This window comes from Trachinotus anak, unplaced genomic scaffold (assembly GCF_046630095.1).
Source record: "Trachinotus anak isolate AG129_WGS33_773 ecotype Australia unplaced genomic scaffold, CSIRO_AGI_Tana_v1 ptg000023l, whole genome shotgun sequence".
Classification (NCBI taxonomy): Eukaryota; Metazoa; Chordata; class Actinopteri; order Carangiformes; family Carangidae; genus Trachinotus; species Trachinotus anak.
Genome location: NW_027273874.1, coordinates 5225639 through 5247480, shown reverse-complemented (window position 1 = coordinate 5247480; position 21842 = coordinate 5225639). Strand labels below are relative to the sequence as shown.

General features: G+C 41.6%; 1 protein-coding gene across 1 annotated transcript in view; it reads right to left on the bottom strand.

Moving 5' to 3' along the window:
- The window catches only part of LOC139606752 (astrocytic phosphoprotein PEA-15), a 48663-nt gene that overhangs the window by 8273 nt on the left and 18548 nt on the right, over positions 1-21842 (bottom strand). The window contains exons 2-3 of the mRNA XM_071459077.1: positions 444-618; positions 130-285 (exon numbers count right to left, since the gene is read on the bottom strand). Of these exons, the coding sequence (XP_071315178.1) occupies positions 130-285; positions 444-615 (328 nt within the window). The 5' untranslated portion in view covers positions 616-618. The remainder of the gene's footprint in view (positions 1-129; positions 286-443; positions 619-21842) is intronic.

The following is a 21842-nucleotide window of genomic DNA, read 5'->3' as shown; positions in this document are numbered from 1 at the left end:
CAGAGTCACTTCTTTCAAGTGAAATGTACAGTAACATCCAAGAACAGCTAGCATTAGCCTGACTTCTTAAGAACCGACGTTTTAAGAACATCTGCACGCTCTTGAGATTAGACACATAGGGTGTGTTACCTTTGTATTTCTTGGCCGAGGGGATGCGTGTGAGCTTGGTGTCGATCTCGTCATCCTCAGAGATCTTGAGCACGGTGGTGCGGTACTCGATCACCCTCGTCAACAGGTCCGGTCGCCGTGAAATCTCAAAGATGTGCTCGATGTATGACAGGTTATCTGCATGGGAGGTGTCGTTAGTTCACTGAAAAGGCCACAAGCTGATGTCGCATCTGATGCAAAGATGCTTCAGACCAGTTTTGGTAAAATGGATGTGGAAATAAGAAGGAAGAGACAGCCAGAAATTCTAAAGATATTTTGTTGAATTTGTGTCTCACCTTGGGCCAACTTGTCGTTCTTCTCCAGGTAGCTGAACCACTCTTTGGAGGAAGTGATGTTGTTGCTCTGGTCCTCAGGGATGTCCTCCTTGCAGGCCGACTTGAGCTGCTCCAAGTCCTCGTTGGTGATGTTTTCAGACAGGTCGCTGAGCAGAGAGCTGTACTCCGCCATGGTCTGGTCAGAGAGGCAGAGAGAGGGGAGAAAGAGAGACAGTTAGACAGATGGAATAAAACGAAAAGACTTCAGAGGGAGGCTACAGAAATTAAAGAGGAGAAAGAAACAAAGAACAGTGGCTGAAAATATCCTAATGTTGTTAAATTTTTTACTGTGCAAAGCAGCCCACCTACTTCCCAGACTCCTCAATGGAAAACAGTTAGGAAATCTTAGCTAATGACAATAGCATACTGTTGGAGTGGGATGAAAACGCACAAAGACACTCAGAACACAGTCTATCAGACAGGTCAGTCCTCTCTCCTTTTGTATGACGATCGTTGGCAGACTCTGTTGGCAGTAGGCTGCTGAAAGAGTAGGCTGAAATACTGAAGAGACAGGACAGGACAACACGGGATGAAACGCTGTCTTAAAAGGGAATGTTTAATTGTGGTGAAATTCTGTATTTTCTTTATTGCCAATAAAATCTCATGAAAAGACCAAAATCAGCAATGAACTGATCTGGCAGTGTTGCCAAATCCTGGTATAGCCAATTCATATTTACCATAGAGCCACTGAGTGCATCAGTGAGTAACACAGTTACACTGGGGGATATGTTTCTTCTTTACAATGAACATAAACATTCTGGGTTATTTTGGATTAATGCTCATAATTTGAACATATTAACGTTGAACGTATTAATCCACAGCTGAAAATAGTCCCCAACAAATACACAATTTACTCCCGTTTGAATAAGGTTTGGTAAGAACTACAATGACCAGATGTCTTGTGAAATTATTTAGCCTAAAGAGGGGATAAAAAACATGAGTTATGAGTTGCTTTTAATCAAATCAACTCAAGCTCTGATGGAAACTTCTCCAGCTATGTCTCCCTCTAGTGGACTCTTTTATGAACAGCATTTCTGTCCGACACACCAGGTTGGTATTGACAATAAAACTGAGGGGGTATTGGCTGTGGCATGATCAGTCAAGAGTTACATCCATTCTGTCTGCACTACTTCATTTTAAAAGATGATTTCAAGCAGGTAGGTATACAGATTTTAGATTTGGGGAAAAGGGAGCTACATTATTACAGTATTGTAACTGTACATACACTGAGTTGAAGTGTAATTCATCCCCTTTTATACCCGGATTGAAAACCAAACAGGTCTGTGTGAAACATCATGCAAGTTCGCCTCTTTCAGACTTTTGCTTCTCAAAGATAACCATCTGTATATACATTGCTAATTTATAATTATCCTTATTAATATATATTATATATACATGTATATTCAGTGTGCAGGTAATTCTGTTACCCGTTCTGTTATTCTGTTTAATACGATCCTGCACGTACTGATTTTAACTTCTGCAAAGAGGTAGTTCAGGGTTTGGTTTTCAGATTTCGTCCTGAACTGGGAGCAGCGGTTGGAGGATTCAGTTTTAAGACATGCAGTGGTTTTGTGTGAGGCTAGCGTTAAGGAATGAGTGTTGTCAAGATCGCAGGGTTAAGGTTATCCTCAGAAAGACGGGGTATTTATCAAGTGTGCGTGTGTGAGCGTGTAGGAGTGTGTGTGTGTGTGTGTGTGTGTGTGTGTGTGTGTGTGTGCTGGCATGTGAGTTGTTGTTCAGAAGCAGGCAGCTGGTGAGAAAGAGACAAAAAAAAAAACGCAGTGAAAAAGTGAGAGAGAGAGAGAAAAACAGACAGAGTGATTCAGACATGTTGTGAGGCCGTCTGCTCTGTTCAGCTGCGTCAAGTTTGGAAGAAGCAAAGAAAGTGTGTCAAGAAGTGAAAACAGGCTTTTACTGTCCATGGACACAAGCTCCATATGCATCTCCTTCTCAAGATGATTGTAAATGTCAACACTAACATTACTGCAGATGTGAAGCTGATTTACACAACGTGCAAAGTCACCAGTAAGTCGTGCAGGTGGAAATGTTTAGAAGAACCTCCACTGTGTCTCTGATTCACTGAAAAGCAGATTTTTGGCAGAATAGAGACAGAATGACAGATTATGGCAATTATGGCAACTGATTAATTGTCAAGGGAAATCTTAAAGCAAAGATTTCTCTACTTTCACATTTCTTTCTGGTTCCAAATGCGAACATTTGTTGATTACTTTAGTCTCCTATGATAATAAATGTAATTCCTGTAGGTTTTGGCATTAAATTAGACATGACATAGATATTACAAACCAAAAATAAATCAGACAGATAAGCACATGCCTTAATATTTCAGCTAATATTAGCTTCACTAGATTCCTTATTTTTAACATTCTTGGGCCACATGCTTGTTTTCAGTATATGCCTGGTTCCATGGCCCTAATCTGGCCCAGTTACAGCCTGATGGTCAGACGCTGCTTCCACACCTGGACCAATTCCAGCACACATACAGAAAATGCTGAGGCTGTGAGACAATGCAGAGGATAACAGCTGGAATCTGCCCGGATGTGAAAGCGTGTGGACCAGCTCTGTCTGAAGATGGAGGTTCTCGAGGAATTTGAGGATAAAAGTTGCCTAGAGAAGTTGCTGGGACAGGGTGGGCTGCCAGCGACATTATGCCACAGAACAAAACCAACTAGAGGCGCTCTTTCCAACATTTTCTGCCCCACAGCCAATTAAAGAGCTGCCTCAGGATTTCCAAAGACCTGTTTATCCCAATTATTATTTTTTTGGTGTGATTTTCCCCAGCCCTTAGTGAGTTTAATGAGGCGGCAGTTTAGCAATGTGGACGTGATTAAGGTTACTTAAGAACAGCTTTTATCTTTTTCTGTGTCACACACAGCAGCCATGCAAACCCTCCCCCTCCCGGTCCCTGGCATCCATGCAGCTGGCGAGAGGCTGCCGCTCGGTGCAGTGCATCATGGGCACTGGCACGAAGCTCCGTCTGCCTCTGATCCACGCAGTCTCATCGCAGATAAACACGCCATACAGAAAGCCCAGTAGAGCTCTGTGCTGAGTGCTGTGACCTATATAACGGAGCCGCTGTTGCCTGTAGCGACCACCAGAGGGCCCCCAGACCATTAGATACAGAAACGGCAGCTCTGCTTATTAAAGCACGAGCGTCTCACTGTGCAGCAGTATCATCTTTACTTAATCATCTTTAGCTTGCTCACAGGGACATATGGATAGGAGATGGTGCTCTATAGCTGAACAAAGCTTGAGCTTGTCGTATTATTTCCTTAAAAAGATGATAGACAACAGTGGTGGGAAAAAAAAGATTTTATGATCATTCATTAATTCAAAAATACTGTTAAATCTGCCTCCAGCCAAGGAATCCAAAAAACAGCATTTCAAGATAATAACTGTTGACTAGATGAACTGATCTGCCAGGCTGAAGGAGTGACAAAGTCTTCAAATCAGCATGTGATGTATGGGACAATGTAGAGAACCAGAGCAGATATGATAGCTAATGTAATTGTTCCAGAGGCTGATTTAAGGTCAGATTTGTTTGTCTGCTCTCTAATGGCTAATGGTGCCATTTGGTTTAGGTTTGTCTGATCCACGATCTCAGCCTCAGGCCAAGAGCACAAAGATGACAGAGCGCTTTTACTGTGTATATGTGTATGTGTGTGTGTGTGTGTGTGTGTGTGTGTGTGTGTGTGTGTGTGTGTGTGTGTGAGAGAGTGTGTGTTAGTTCAGTCTTAAATGTCACATTCATCTCCTCTCACACCAGAGCAACTTGCTCAATCAACACAAAGCGCTGCGTGGGAGAGAGCAGGGATATGCACCTTAACTCCAGTGAATAACTGAACAAGGGTCTGAATACTTCGTGTGTAAGTGTGTATGTGTGTGTGTGTGTGTGTATGTGTGTGTGTGTGTGTGTGTGTGCGCGTAAGATTCTGAATTGTGTGTGTGTGTGTCTGCAAGTACTTGCGTGTGCTCAAGTGAATGTGCGTTTGTACGCTTCCACTCATGAGCTTGTGAATTGTTTCTGTGACGGAGGGAAGCTGACTGAAAGAATGACTGTGTGAGTGTGTGTGTGTGTGTGTGTCTGTGTGTGTGTGTGTGTGTGTGTTGGTTCCTGAGCCTCCTCTCTCGACCCAGGTCGCCCTGCCTGCTCTCTGTTTTGCACCACAATGGACTGGCGCTGCTTTTGTGTACTTTTAGAGGAGAAGGGGGAAAAAAACACAACAATGGACAGAGTGGCTACATTTGGTGTTTCTCTCCCCCCACCTCCCTCACATCGCCGCCTTTAACTCTTTCTCAACCGTGAAAGATGTTTCTATTAAAATACACAATATGGGCCATGCTTCAAATTTCTAAAATACTATGTTATTATTATTCATTTAATATATTTTCTTATTTAATAATTATGCACTCTTTACTTTTTGTTCTTGTTTGTTCTATATTAAAATTATTCTGTTCTTTGATTTTAAGCTCTAACTATGTGATCACCTATATTATATTTCATTTATACTGTGCAAAAATAGAAACTAGTTACAGAAATACACTTATTCCATTCTTATCACTTTTTATTAGTATTTTTTAAATCAGAATATAATTACAAATAACCTGTTTGATTCGTAATTACAAGAATCTTTTTCAAAATTATAAATGAGTATCTCACAGATATAAGGAAAAGAAATTAGTACTTCTTGGATAGACAAAAAAAAAAAAAATTTTAAATGATAGTTTATGATTAAAGATTTTTTTTTTTTGACAGAAATGGTCCTCCGTATTTATTACAGGTGTTCTCACTCTCAACTCTTTCTGCTGAACGTAAAGAAATAACAGTAGATGATCAAATATTGCTCTTATGTCTTTTTTTGCTCACCATATAAAACAGAGGTGATCTCACCGACAACTTTGTTTCTGTTGTTAGATGAAAGCCGAAAACTTCAGTGAGCAGTAAATCTATGCATCATAAATACTACGGCAGGAACCCCTTGGTAGTTGCATCAAACTCTCTGTCGAATCAACATCTATGCAACAGAGACAATAATATGACAATAAATGAAACCACCTGCACTGCACAAACGGCTATACTGAAAAAATGATCAAAGAGAATCAGCGGCCACGGAGAGATAGTTTGTTTCCCAACCGTTTCCGTGAAGGCTGACTACCATGCATCTGCATTTTGTAAAAAGTGTAGCCATGCAAGGTGACGACTAAGAGACATGCGCTAATTTTGGTTTATCTGCAATACTGTAGTCATGCTCTAAGTAAAAGAGTCTGTGAAATCCCCTCTAACCCCCCCCTCAGTCTCTCAGGGACGAGCCTGACACTGCTTCCATACATAGAGACCCACTGTGCTTCACATTCTCATGAACACAAACATGCTTTTGTCTCCTCGTTCCTCTGTCTCTGCTGCCTGTGTGTGTGTGTGTGTGTGTGTGTGTTAAAATGTGAGAGAGACAGAGTGAAAGAGCTGTCACTGAAATCGTAATTACAAAGTATTATTCAGCTATATATTAAATTGACATCTGAACAATAAAAGCTTAGACGAAAGAAAAAAAAAAACAGGTTTTTGGGACAAGTGCAAACCACAAAATGAGAAAAACAAAAACACACACACACACACACACACACACACACACACACACACACACACACACACACACACACACACACACACACACACACACACACACACACTCTCAGGAGAGACACAGGTTTCTGTATGGGCATTGTTTTCAATTATCCAAATGTTATTTGTATAACAAAAGACTCTCCATTCCATAACAGTATATCTATTAACGGTGTATATGTGTTGGCATAAATACGCTAGTTTATTAGTGCCAAAACATTTTGATGAGCAGTAAATTAATCATTGTGATCAGTCTGCAAGTGAAATATTTGCACTTGCAAAAAGCAGGTGTTCGCGCTCAGTGTGAAATCTCTCTTCTCTCACAGCTTTCTCTTGCAATTCTGGACGGTTTTAAGCACTTGGAAGAGCTGAGTAACAACGTAGGTCTGTAGCGGACTTTTACAGACCAAGTCTTCGCAGGAGTAGCTCAACATTTTGAGGATTACACTTTCAAGATTTACTTGAAGAGAGTTAGACCTTCCGTGTTTAATAAGAAGCTATAGCGAGCAGCTGGCTATCTTAGCTTACTTTAGCATAAAGTCTGTAAACAGAGTGGAAACAGCCAGCCTGGCTAAATATAAGTACAGCCTCTTGTTGACAAGTCTGCCAGCTCCAACTAAGGAATTAGTTCATTAACCTGTGATCATAACGTGGGTGGAATCAAGATGTCAAGACTTAATTAATAGCAAGTGTAAATACAGAGGTATCAGATGTTATTATGTAGATTATGTGGCCTGATATAGATCACGTGAAAAGAAGTCATAATATGCCAACTAAAATAAAACAAATTTTAACTTGAATTTCAAGAACTGCACTCATTTTTTTTAACACGGGCGGCAATAAGCAAGCCACAACACTGAAGAAGAAAAAAAAAGTTTGTCCAGATGTGAGGCACCGTTTGTAACGTCTTAATATCTCTCATGTCCACGAGTCTAGAGATTGAGTTATTCCTGCTCTCTCAGTAGCTTTGTTGTTAATGAACTTCTGTAGATTTCATGGTGTAAATGGAAGCTGAGCTGTCTGAGGACCGCCTCTTCCCCTGCGTGACTAAACTGTTAACCCCCCCCCATCACCACCTCCACCATGGTCTGCGTTACATTGTGCGATCAGGCCATTATCCCTCCAGACAAGACAAGACTCTCCTCTTTGTCCCTTTAGTTTTCTTTTTTTTTCCTCCTCCTCCTCTTCTCTTTTTCTATTTGTCTCCATATCTGAGGGCATGTACAGCAACATGCAAGCACGACCATACGTCCACACGATTTTGTGCCTCAGAGTAGACACAGCAGCAGTTGATTCATATTTTCTATCGAGCGCTTGAATGCAGCCCTCACGCAGTGTGTACAAATAAAGAAAATGTCAGGTACAAATGTGGAGTATTATGGTCTGTAAGCTTTGACAATATCTGCTACATCCTCGAGCAGTGACAGCAGATCAACTCTTCTTTTATTTTCCATTACATGCCTCATATTTCAGTAATGATGCTCAACCTACTGAGTGCTCCCCTTTGTTCAGATCACACACACACACACACACACACACACACACACACACACACACACACACATACATGTACGTATACCACAACCACCAAAACTCCATTCACCCTCCACACCAATGACGTTGCCGTGGAAACCAGGCCTGGCTTTGCCTTTAGGCCGGGAGACTGTTACCTAGCGACAGGGCAGAAAGCACCCCCCTCTTTCCCTCCCCTCCTCACCTCACCTCGCACCCTCCCCACCCCTTTCAGAGTAAAAGCCCCCACAAGGATGATTGACAGGTACAAAAACTCAAACCAGCTGAAATAATTAAGAGTTAAGTCATATTTTATTTTCTTCACTTGCTTACCTAAGATTTTTAGTGTATTTGATACAACACACAAAAGAGTGTCAAACATTACAATACACACACACACACACACACACACACACACACACACACACACACACACACACACACACACTTGTGAGTACAAAGGGACAATGTGAGGTTGCTGATCTCTTCGCTGCAACATTGTGACAGTCATATGATCAATAGACGTGCTCGCGCACTCTGCAACTCCTTCCTCTCCGTCTCCCTTTTTATCAACGACACACAAACAGAAACACACTCTCCCTCTCCTTCAAACACACAGACATAAAGAAACACAACGCTGGCCAACTGTGCTGGACTTCAGCATGGAGAAAAGCCTTTAGATTTTACCATGGCAACAAAACCACCGGGGTAGCAGCTCAAAAAATCTCTCTGACAGAGATCTGGAAAGAGGAATAGACTCTGTTGCACTGTTTTCTACACAATGCACCCAGACTTTGTGTGTCTGGTTTTCTTTTGGAAGAGCCCTCTGCTTCCTTTTTACCCTCTTTCACTTGCTCTTCTTCTCCATCCCTCCTTCCCCTCACATTTCTTTCTTTTGTTGTTATTGCGGTGGTCTTCATACATCTTTCTCAGGCTCCCCAAACTCTGTTTGAATTTACGATCAATCACTACACAGACTCCATTAAAAGAATTACTGTAAATACTTAAAATCTAAGTTCAATGTTTAATGATTACACTGTAGTGTTGTCTTCTAACTTTGACAGCACACACACACAGTGAGGTGCAGAGCGGTGCAAAATTAAAACATGTTGCACAACTCTTTTCCAGTACACCATGCTTTATTCATCAAATGTTTTAGGGTGTCTTGCCTTGTTCAGGGTTGTGGCTGAAGTTGGTGAAGGGAAAATGAAAGTCCTAAAAGAAACAGATCCTCTTTGTGTCTCATGCTGTGAAACAATCCAGCAACCATGCCTCATAAACCTGACAAAGTGGTGGTACTAATGCACCAAAGTGTCAAAATAAATGTGGAAAAGACTGACATTAAATACTGCACGTCCCCCCCCCCCCCCCCCTCTCTTTCTTCTCACTTTCCCTTTGTCCTCTTCTGTCCTGTTCCTTCACATTTTATTTGGCGAGGCAGAGCGTACAAGCAGTTAGTCTCTGTCTCCTTCATTAAATCTCTCATTAAATATACCCTGACCTTTCAGAACCCATCCCTCCTCTCTCTCTATCTCTCTCTCCCCCTCTCGGTATATTTTTCTATTTCACTCAGATGGACTGAGAGGCAGAGAGTAGGAGTCCCGCCCACTCTCCATCTTTAAATCTCCCATGAAACTCACCTCGACTTCACAAAAATCTGTTTGGCTCTCCATGTATGGCAATATCTATTCTAAAACAACATAGCTCTTATTCCAAAAATGAATAAAAAAGTAAAAATTATATAATTACCTGATGTAATATTTCTCTAATTCAAGCAATGTTATTTCAAAAGGGATCACAGTTTGAATGATGGTAAATCTCTTTCTCTCATATGATCTATCCCTCTCTTTTGCCTATATCCTCTCCTTCTCTCTCAGAATATATCTTTAGTCTTGCAGGAGCTGCAGTAGGTGAGGGATCAGAGAGTGGGAGGCTGAAGAGCTCACAAGTTGCAGGCTGTTGCAAATGTCCGCCTCCAAAATCTACCTCTCAGGTCAGAAATCTCTCCCACCCAACCACAGATATAATTTTGCATCTCTGAGCATTAAATTAATTGCCTTTTTCTTTCAGGCATTTCACTTCAACCCACATTGGCTGATTTGCTGTTTTTTTTTCTTTTCACATATTCGTGCTTACTCATTATGAAACCCACTGTAAAACAAAAATTATGCGGTAAGGAATGTGGCTACAATGATTCTGAAATTATCTGGAATGAGACTCCGTGGCTGCTTCTGGTGTTAGGTTACGTTTAAATCTGCTGTTGCTGTTGGCCCGCTGCCTAATGCAGCAGAACTGTATTTACTGAAGTGTCTGCATACGTTAGTAACAATGAGTAATGGCTAACACAAATATTACAGCCAAAGGAGATAACTTAGATAACATGTTGTAGTTAGCCATGCATTTTATTACATTTATCAAGACTAATCATGCAGTGAAAGTCTTTCTACAAACTGTTAAGTATGTTAGTGAGTGCTGGTATTTCCCATGCATGAACAGCCACACAGTTAAAAACAGTTAAATCCATTACTCATAAATGCTATCTGTGAGTGCTGGCATCTTCGTGTGCTATCGATTTGACCAGGACCATGGGCACAGTGTATCTATAAACCTTGAGCTCAGTTTTATGGCTAACAGTTAAATCACATTAAAAGCAAAAGAATTCATCCTGTTTTTGGCTCTCTACTTCCTCTTGAAAGAAATATATTACATTATATATTCACCAGGTGGTCAAAAACACGCCTCCAAATGAATGCTAATGTTGCTCTCTGTCTGCTGAGTGAGTAAATAGGCAACTGTATGCTAACAGCTTTATCATATCAACTTAAAAAACTCAATTTTTGCAGGTTTAGCACTGTTGAATACCAGGGTACTGAGTTCCTTGTTTAAACAACAGCAATGTATTGGATGTGGTTGTCAGCTACAATTGACAGAAACTGACTCAATGTATATGTTGTAACAGCTAATGTCACAACCTGAACCCACCAAACTAAAACTTCCTTTTGGTGTAACAGTTAGCCATCGTTTTTTTAAATGAGGAACTGCTTTTCTCTCATTATAAAATTACGATTAAATGATATGTGGTTCCCCAAGTAGATATTTAGCACATTATTAATCCCAAAGGGAAAATGCAAATATCTAAACACACCTGAACTTACACTATGTTGTTAGTTCGTAGCAATGATCCCTCTTGTGGGGAAGCTAGTTTTAAAGATGTTGAGTTTCATTCCTGCCAGTTCCATTAGTTATGTCAAAAGTACGATTTAGCAGGAAGGAATGCTCTGACTTTACTGCCCACTATTAACTCACTGCAGTGATAAATGGACATAAACTTCATGACCTTTCTGCTGAAGAGTTTTTCTTCCAAAAGTCAAGGTGTAGTTCCTGGAACAACCAAGTGTCTCTTGACAGACCCTGAACCTCTCCCTGCTCACACTCTTGATTTAGGCAGAAAATACACAGAGTGTAGCGTCAAACAAATCACACTGTGTTTAAACCACTGCAGAATCTGAGTGGCTCTCATGCAACAGTGGACATTGATCACAGCTCAATGCCGCAGGTGCAAAAGCATTCCAACCTGCCTCCCTGCAGGTTTCTTGTCCGACAGCAAACAACAAACAGACGCCCCCTGTAGACGGCGACCGAGGAGGAGGAAACACTGTCCAGTCACTGCAGGCATCGACTAGCCCTCGCTGCACATCGCCATGAAGCAGCTTTATCCACTGCTGCTACACCGCGGCATCCTGCTGGGCAACAGAATGACACCACGCTGTTAGTGTGCAGCTGTGCCTCCTTTTTCATTTTTACTGAGGTGGTTGGGGGCAGTTAGAGTTTTGATTCTCTGTCTGGGCTTATTTTGGTTCCTGTTTGGTCTCTGGCAGTCAAGCAGCTGCTGCAAAACTTCTGCCTCTGGATTGTCCCACCAGTTTTCAATAAATGGGGCAAATGCTGCAGTAAAAGCACACATGCTGACTGCATTGACATGAGGGTGAAATTTTGTTGAGATTTTTATAGTACTAAGATGGACTGGGCACTGCATTTTTTTGTGTCAGAATTTCTGAAAACTCCATCTGCTATCTAAATAATTTCTTGACAATCACAGCTGCAGAAAATGATTTGCTTGTGAGGCTGGAGTGCACGCATAGAGTCAGCTTTCAGCCCACAATCTGCTGACTTAAATCAGGGAGCCTGATTTATGTTTGACCTTGGTGCTCCCTTAGAGGAAACTCTTATAATGGCTGCACTCCATTTGGCCGTGCAGTGTGCTGCTTACTATGTCGCGGGAGGTCTGGGGAAATGGCAACTCATACGGCTGCAGGTATGATGCTGAATCATTATCAGCTGATACTCAAACAGCAGCAGGTAACTGAGATGGGCTTTGAAGTTGTTTGAGGTGGAGCTACCTTTAACTATTTCATATTGCAGTATGACAAGGAATCATATTAAATTCATTATATTTTTGCTTTAATATCTGAATCTCTAAAGCAACTAGAAACTATAGCTTTATAAAAAGGTATAAAATGGAAATAATCAAGTAAATTGTAAGTTCCTGCAGGTCTGGTAATGCACTTTCAAGGCCAGCTATTATTATAATTTTGCTGACGCAATTTCTAATCATCTCAAAATATAAAATGGATACAGTAATGGACATATTATGATTTATTCATACCATTGATGAGCTAACTTAGCTAATTTAGTCTGCTAATGCTGAAGCACTCAGTGAGACTTTTTATCTACAAACAGATGTTCCATTTTTCAAAATGTGAGATGACATTTATGTTGCTTGTACAGTTGTCATTTTCCACTGCTATTCGTAATGCTGCCATCTGTTACGTGCATTCACACACACACACACACACACACACACACACACACACACACACACAACACAAATTAAAAGACAATCTTGCCATCGAAAGGTCAAACACAATGCTCCAAGACTGTGCCATCCGCCCCCGCTCCGCATCCACATCACTCTCAACTAACGTGGCTTCTTCCTCCTCCTTTGTCCTCCATCATCACCCCTCTCCCATCACCTTTCACTTTCATTCTTAATAAGTTCTCAGGCTTTGAAGTCGTCATCATCACAGGAGCATCTTGCTGCAGGGAAACATTAGAATTGATTTCTAACCATTAGTCTTACTTTGATGTGTCTCTCGCAGAGAACATTGCCTATGTACACTTGCCAAATAAAACACCTTGTGTAACACCATCTCTCCTGTCCTTTCCAATCCTTCAGCTGCTTTGCTCTCTTGTTCTCTATTCCTCATCCTCTTTCTGTAAGTCCTACTGTTTCTCTCTCAGACGCCCTGCCTTGGAAGAGATTCCCTGCCCATTACCACAGCATTAACCCTCGTCCAGTCGGTCAAGTTCCATCAGCCGCTCCCGTCTCATTCACACCACAGGCCTGGACAGAGAAAGGAGGGATGTGGAAGAGTGGAGGGAGTGATATTGTGCACAGGATTATGGGATGAGAGGGGGAAAAGAGAGGGATGAGAGGGGGATAGATGACAGAGAGGAAAGGGACCAAGAGAAAGGAGGAGGCTCGGTCCGTTTCCTTACAGACGGCCTTGTACCCAATGAGGCAGCGAGTACTGCCAGCACTTATCAGTTCAAAAGCCCAGAGCGAGAGAGAGAGCGGGAGAGAGGGAGGGAGAGGAAAGGAGGAAGCGCTAATCTGGGGAGAAGCAGTGAAGCGCCGGAGAATATAGGCCACTGGCCCATTTTTCATTGAGGAGAAAAGAAGATTTGCTGTGTGTAAAAATAGTGCTGTTGATTCAAATATCTCCATCTTTTTTTTTTTTTTTTTACAATCCATCAATGTGTATTTAATTGTCTTTACACATGATTTTCTCTATGATTTGATTTGATATGATTTTCATCTTCTTTTGTGCGTCCTCATGACGGTTACCTTGTCTGAGAACCATGAATATCTGAGCAACATTTTAATGAAATTCATCCAGTAGTTTCTGAGCTATCAAAAAAAAAAAAAGAGTGTACATGGGTTCTCAACCTCAAAAATCTAATCAGTTCGGAAAAAGGAGGCAAAAATTGGAATATTACAGCAAGTTTCTGTCTGGACTAAAGTGGTAGCCCAACCAATAGATCCCTTCCTCCATGCTATTGTGGATGTTGATGTTCTATATTTAAGTTATCGTCAGTAAATCCCAAGAAAAGACAAAGCTACATTTTCTATGTAGCAAAAGCCTGTTACAGCTTATTCATCTCTGGCTTACAGCTCAAAAAACACATTAAAAAACACCAAATGTGTATTAATTTCAGATGAAAATAGTCCCTATCAAATGCACAATTTACTCCTGTTTGAGTAACATTTGCTGAAAACTGCCGTGCCCAGCTGTTTAATTAAGCTAAAGAAACTATGGGTTTAATCTTCAGTAGGCAAAGGGCTGTGTGAAAGTATTGTAAGTGGCAGACAAACACATTGTAGATTTTGACCTTGTCATGCAATTCATGGACAAGACATCCTTAACATGCTCTGGAAAAAAAATAATAGAAGATCCTGTAATAATGAATAGAAGCTTCAAACAAGCCTCTCAAGTCAATCATAAGCAGCAACTTCTGGGGCTCAAAAATGAAGCCAACACAGAAGTGCCAGAAAATGCAGTTCCCCGAATGACCACTAGGGTTTAAATCCCCAAAGACTTCAATGTTGAAATGCCCAACTTTACGGAAATAAACATGTTCTGGTCTCTAGAGCTAATTTCCCCCTTCATGACAACTGTGCAGGTGGTGAATTTTTATATAACTCACGCTTAAAGATGGCGACGACGGAGCAGCCTCCTCTGAGCTCTTCAGAAACCTGTGGGTGACGTCATGGTGGCTACGTCCATCTTTATATACAGTCAATGGTCAGTGATGATTTTAGGAACAAAAAGGGAAATAAGCGTAATCTAAGACATTCTTCATAGACTAAAGTCTTTCATTAAATCGACGATCAAACCTTCAAAGGCTCCCATGAACGGAACATGATCATTAGCTGAATGAAGAGCTGATTACAGCTTTGTGCTTTTTGAAGAGGTCTAATGGCGAAACCTGCTGGTTGGCTGCTAAACCTGTTGTTTGGAGAAAAAAAAACAAACTACGTAACAAGGCTTTGCACCCTCCTCAGCGAAGAGCTCCTTGGATTTAGTTTCTCCTACAGTAAGCAGAATTTTGTTGTAAAGTTCATATAATCTACTTAATGCAGCTCATTTATTGTTGCACAGGTAATCATATTTATATCCCACGTGAGTGTGTATCTACACCTGAACTTGTATTACGTTTATTCTTGTGCCTGGCAATCTTAATACTTTATACATTCAAACATGTAATTGCAATGGATTATGTGTATTTTTCTGTTTACATGTATGTTGGCGTTTTCCTCCCTCTCATTTTTCTCTTATAGAAGAACAGCATCAGTGAGGAGTTTGTGTAGGCAGTGGCAACAATCAATCCTTCCAAGTGACACACAAACACAAAAACACACAACATACTCACACACAGTGTGGGCACTGTGTGGATGTGTCCTGCATACAGATGCCCCTTATTTTTTTGGCACAAGCTTGGGTAAAGCCAGAGGGTAAAGGTCACCGAAGGAGAGAGAGAGAGAGAAAAACACCACGGGAGACTTTCAGCAACTAAATTGAAGTGTTTCGCTGAGTGAACACGGGAATAAATACAAAATGTGAAAGTGTGAGCATGAGTGTGTGTTCAAGAATGAAAAGAGTCCAGGATCTGTTGCTCAGTAGTGGAGGAGTCTGAGCAAAACGTGCTCTTCTGTACAGATGGGGACTCATTCATTAGTAAAACCAGATGCTGTCTTTCTCAAACACACAAACCTGCACACATTTGTGCACACGTGTACACTAACAAATACTGTAGACAAAATGCACGCACACAGCCAACAAAACACAGGCAAGATATTTGGAAAGTATCTTCACCTCCCTCTCCTCTGTGATTCATAGCAAAATAATGAATATATCAGAGAAAATCTGGATTAAATTGCTGCCTTTGAACCAAAACTAATATGACAACACATTAGATCTGTATGAAATGAAACATTTAGATCTGCCAAGAGCTTAAAATGATGGGAAAACAAGATATTTCAAGGAGCTGCAGACAGTGTTTTCGTGTGCCGTGGAGACCTGGCTGTGACTGACCAGCGGAGGCTTTACTTCCTGCTGTCACCATGGACACACTTCCTGGCCCCGGGTATAGGGCAGCGGAAAAAACAGCAGCAGCCAGGGGAGAGAGACAGAAAGAAAAGGAGAGAGAGAGAACGAGCAGAGACGGGGATGGGTGAGAAAGGGAGAGCAGAGGGGATGAAGGGAGGAAAAGAAGGGGGGAAAAAAAAAAAGCAGCAGCTGGACTTGCCATCGGAATTAAAACCGGAGCTAATCCCCTCTGCTTTGTTCAACACTACCCTCTTCCTCTTCTCTCTCTAACTCTCCCCCTCAGGGATCGGCTTCATGGAGAGACATTTTGCAGACAGTGGCTCTCATTTGTCAAACTGTACGGAAAACACCTCAAACTCGTCCACAGGAACATGTTTAGACTTTGAGTAGCACCTTTGTTGACAACATACAGGCATTATTAGCCGGACTGAACAGTACAGGATGCACCGATGACACAGTACATGTGATATTCTTGGCTTTCAGGTCTTACTGTGAATAAATACTGCCAGGTTATGACTTTAGTAAGTTGATATGGTGAACATATGGTGAGCAAATACAAAGCAACATTAGCATTCACTTGGATTTGTAGTTTTGGCCACCAAATGAATTTAAAGGTCCAATATTGAAGAAACTTTTATTATAAAGCAGGTCTAGGTTCTATATTAATACTGTGAAAGCATCAAACCCTCAGTCCACAGAGAAATGCACACAGCCTGTATTCAGAAACTGAGCATTAAAACGAGCTGTCAGGACTTCTGGAACTTTGTGGTGTCACAACAAAGCATCCACTGCTCTCAGCCACGCCCACCTGCACCCAGCATCCAACCTTGCAGGATTTGGTTTCTCTGAGTTTTTACCTGAAATCTGCCATGATTTTATTCAATCACCCAGAAAACAGTCAGCCAATCAGAAGAGAGGCTCAGAGTCTCTCTCCTGATTGGCTCACTGGCCTGTTGTTGCTAGAGCTCCAGGGAAAAGCCTGAGAGAGGAGATGTAAAACTATACTGAGATGGTTTTTGGTTCCGAAAACCAAAAATATATCTTCTTATGGATATCAACACTTCAAATAAAACACACAAAAAATTGAAAATATGGGACCTTTAAGTGCAAAATAAGTGCAGGTTTATGGGAAGTTTTTAGTAAAAAAAACAAACAAACCCCACAATGTTTTAGTTGCTGATTGATATCAGTCAGAAAGCCCTCGTAAGGGTCTACGTTAAGGATTTCAGTTCGAGGACTTGTTGCTGCAAACATAATCACAAACACATATGTGGGCTACGATGGAATTTATACCCTTCTGTATTGCAGCTGATACTGTGAATACCTCACAGTCTGCACGTCTGCACAAGGGCTGATAATGTCTTTAACTGTACGCATGAATAGCTGTACAGATGTGAACAGCTGCATGTGCCACACACGTGGATGAGCGCTCTGGTGTGAGCGAGAGACACAGAAAGAAAGAAAGAAAGAAAGAAAGAAAGAGAGAGAGAGAGGAGAGAGTGTATTACTCCATCCGCTGTCACTGGAGCTGCCTTCTGCTTAATCTAAATTCTAAATGGCAAACGGTTCATCGTGGCTGCAGGAAAAGACCAGATGGTCGTGACTAAAACCAGAGAGGGAGAGAGACAGGGAGAGAGAGAGAGACCAGATGTGATGTGTAGAGATGCAGGAAGAGACTGGCTGCACGAAAGGAAGAGAAATAAATAAGATTGACAAGGAGGAGATGAAGGTAAATGGGTTAAAGCATGTGCAGAGATACCAGGAGTGAGATATGTATAAACAGGCACACACACACACACACACACACACACACACACACACACACACACACACTTCCTCTAATCAAACCTGTGCATTCTGGGACAAACCCTCACGACCGGGTGACCCCACAGTGGCAGCGGTCAGGCCAAACGAGACGGCAGCAGCGCGCAGTCATGCAACGCGCCGCTGCGCCGCCGAACCGCCGTCAGGTCTAATTCTAACTAATCCATTAAAACCCTGCCTCCATGCTGCTAAGCTACTGTAAGCAAGTCAGTAACCTTCAGCACCTGGGAAGGCAGCACAGTCATTACAAGCCATTTATGCTTCAAAGTAGTTTTAAGCTGCTGGTGCCGCTATTAGTAATGTCATTTCCTTGTGTTTTGATGATGCAGGCGTTGCTCACTGCAGCTTTTAGAGAGATTCTTCCCAACAGAGGTCCTGCGCTCCTGAACTGAAACTAGTTCTGTGAGCAAACCTCTTCTAAACAACCATAAAATATCAATTTCTAACTTGTGAACTCATTAACTACACCAGCCTTTGAGGATACAAAGGTGCATTGTGATGTTCGCTAGCCTCTTATCAATGAGCAACCGGAGAACAACAACATCTACAATGTTTGAAAAAAAAACTAAATATGAAAGTCTGGAGCTTTCACCCACATCCACACATACCATCATCCACAGCAGATGGATTTCGCTCACTTGTCATGGGGATTTCATGGACTTGCCTTTCTCCATAACAGCTGGGCTGACTCCATCCAATGAAGAGGACCAAGCAGACTTTAAGTCAGCATTGTTGTATTACAGGAGATTAATGTGCTTGTCTCACACAATGGGGAGAAGGTGCTGTAATTTCACACTGAGGCTGAGCAAATCACATTCCTCCTTTGAGAGCTGTACATTATTAAGATAACAAATCTTCACGCTTCTCTTACACGCAAATTGTGTTTATCTGCATTTGTCAGATCCTGCACAAGGTGAAGTGAAGTGAAGCAGACACTGAGGAGTCATCAGCTGACTGGCACATAACAGCATGAACGCAGCGAGCACACCGACGAACATACAGCAAAAACAGAAGAGAGTAGCCGTGTGGGCAGATCCGCTGCCTTCACATCCACTGTGTGTTTGTAGAGGATTATCTGACATAAATCCCAATGATAAATAATCAGAGAACAGGTATATCGCATGGACTGTGCTCTAATCTGATAGCACTGTAGTGGAATGATATCATGAGCTGCCAAGATGTGGTTTGTGGCCTGTGTACATTGTTCGGCCACAGGCTGGAGAGTTAAGACTGCCTCCAAACATCAGGCTTGATGTCAGTCCATTGCATCATGCAGACCGGACGCACATCCCTCGATGGCGATAACACGATACAGACATCTGAGTTCGTTCGTCCGTGTTCGCATATCTGAGGTTCCAGAGTTCAGATTTTCTCAAAAGAGTGATTTTGAATCTTATGATACAGCCATAAAGGGAAATCATCCTGATTGCTTTCCTCGTATAAACCATTATGTCATGCTCATATGGTACTCCAAAGCTCGAGTTTGCAGCCAATTGTGAGATTTTATATTCAGTTTTCTTAAAACATAACACAATCTGGCATTTCTCTTGACTACTTTCACTTATTTCCACCACAAATAAATTAATTTCAAGAATTATCTGGAACAAAGTGTCATGTTGCGTTGGAAGAGCCGTGGGTCCTACTTCATGACACTGTCAACCGTTTCATTAAAGTGTTCGAAACAAGTAAATGGACTGGAAATAAGTGGAATCATCACACCTCACTGCCCCCCTTCACCTAATGAGATTTTAAGACTGAATACATGATTAAACGGCTACTTTAAATGTACAATTATCATTGAAATGCATTAGACACGACTCAGAATATTCTTGACTCTCATGCACGGTGACAGTTTATGTTCACAACAGCACATAGAAATACTGTAGTGTGTCACAGCAGTGGTGGTAGGAGCCAGATATGAAAAATCATGGAAATGTATTTGTGTCGTCGATGCTTCATTAGCGTTTGGGCTTTATGGAAGATAAAAATATCTTTGTGCCTCTGGGAGGAGAGAGGATGAGGAGGGGAGGGGCTGGGTGTGTGTGTGTGTGCATGAATGTGTGTAGAGATGAAATGAGGATGGAAGTTCTTTTTTTTTTTTGCTGTGAATGTGTGTTTCTGGTCTGTTTGTGTGCGTTTGTGCACGAGCGGCATCGTTTTTTAAAAAAAATAAAACTTCCAGGCAAAAAAAAAAAAAAAAAAAAAAAAAAAAAAAATTGTGACAAAAGGTGCAAATCATGAGCTGACGTCAGCCTCTCCAGACATCCCGCTGTGAAGTCAAGTCAAAAATATCTCTCCACCTCATCTCTGCCTCCTTCACTCCGACGCTCTTCCTTGCTGCTCCCTCATCAAAACCACACTGCAGGCTTTTGTGAGCATGAATGCAGCAATGCATGAAAACGAGTGAACTCTAGTTGGTGACCATGGGACCAAAAAAAAAAAAAAAAAAAAAAAAAAAAAAGCCACAAATAGAAACACATCTTTCTGACCTGCTCTGGCAGTTGCACTAATTTCAGACCCATGTGCTTCACCGTGTGGGAAAATTATGTTTTTTTTTAAAGATGCTGAACTATCTCAGCCCTGGATACCTGAAAAACCAGCATATATGTCCTGATGCAGACTCATCCACAGTCCAAACCTCACCCACATTACACCAAACTCAGCCAACACAAAGACAGACAGATGGGTCAGCGGAGAGACAACCCAGGAAGGAAAACAAAAGACATACAGTATGTCTGCACATGCATAATGCCTAAGCTGTGATCCATGAATAATAATCATGTCATTTGGTAATGATTATGTTTTATTCCATCAAAAGTCCTGGTGTGTGTTACAGCAAGCTCACAAACTTAATAACGCATGTGAGGAGTTCATATTAAACAAAAAGGCAAAGCGTGTTCATGCATTCATTTGCTGGATTGCTGGACTGCAGGCCTCTTGCAATGCTAAGAGAAGCACTTAGTTCAAATGGATTTACATCCAGCCGACCAATCTCACACTGTGAGTGTGCTACGCTCACCATGTCACCAACATAAATGCTGCAGAAAGGCGACGTATTCACCAACTATGTTTTTGGAACTCATCATGAGGATGATGCTTTAAGAAAAAGGAAAAAACCTTTAAGTCTCTGTGTGTAAATGTTCACAGCGCACTGAAATAAATGGAAATCAACAGCTGCCTGCATGGTAGGAAATTAAACAGATGAAAAAGCAGTGTTTTAAGGAGTAGTCAGCAATCGTGTTAAATATTTTGCTGCCATCTTATGAAAACCCTATTGCACCACACCACTGCATTTTCAGAAAATACAATTCTATCCAATGCAAACATCAGCTTTGCAGCTAATTTTTTCACTGAAAATCACGTTTCCACTATTCAACAAAATAATCAGGAGTATGAATTTTGCCCTCAACTGTGCAGCTCTGCTTCAAAAATAAGTGAGTAAGCCAGACAGACAGGTGGCCAGGTAGTCAGGCGGGAAAATTAAGTAAGAGCCAAAAACATTCAGACACAGTGAGCCTGCAGGGAAACACTGTCAGAGCTTTTGATTGGTTGTCCAATAATCAAGAAAATCAGACAGGAATCTGGCTACTTTCTTGTGATCAGCTGATGACGTGTCCGGCTGCGTGTGTGTTTGTGTGTGTGTGTACACGGGTATGAAAAGACAAGCAGAGGGAAAAAAAAAAAAAAAAAAAGCCTGAGGGAGAGGAGGAAGAGGACGGGGTGAAAGAGGGATGAGGCGGCGTTGAGATGTTAAACTCACGCAGCTTCCAGTGATCTTGTGTTTAAGATGCGTCTCCTGTTGAGAAGATGAGAGCCACGTGGCAAAGTGGCCGCTCTAATGGCATCGTTTCCTCAAGGGGTTAAAGTGCACAGGATGAATTCATCATTCGAAGAAGACAGAGGTGAAGAAGAACTAATGCTCTGAGGACAGGAAGCAGAGCAGGGACATTCATTTTCACTTAAAAAACTGATGAGGTTTAAAGCCTCCTTCAATCCTAAATCTAACCACAGCAGAGAAGCAGACGAAATGAAGGAAACTACAGTAGGTGCTTGACCATGTAATCTGAGTAAATACATTAAACATCACATATTAAAAATTCAGTGCCTATAATAGATTTTTTTTCTCATTTCTCACTGTGATTTTACACATAAAAAAGCTCAGCAGCGACAAAATAACTGTGTCCATCATGTTCTCTGATGAACAGAAACGTGTCA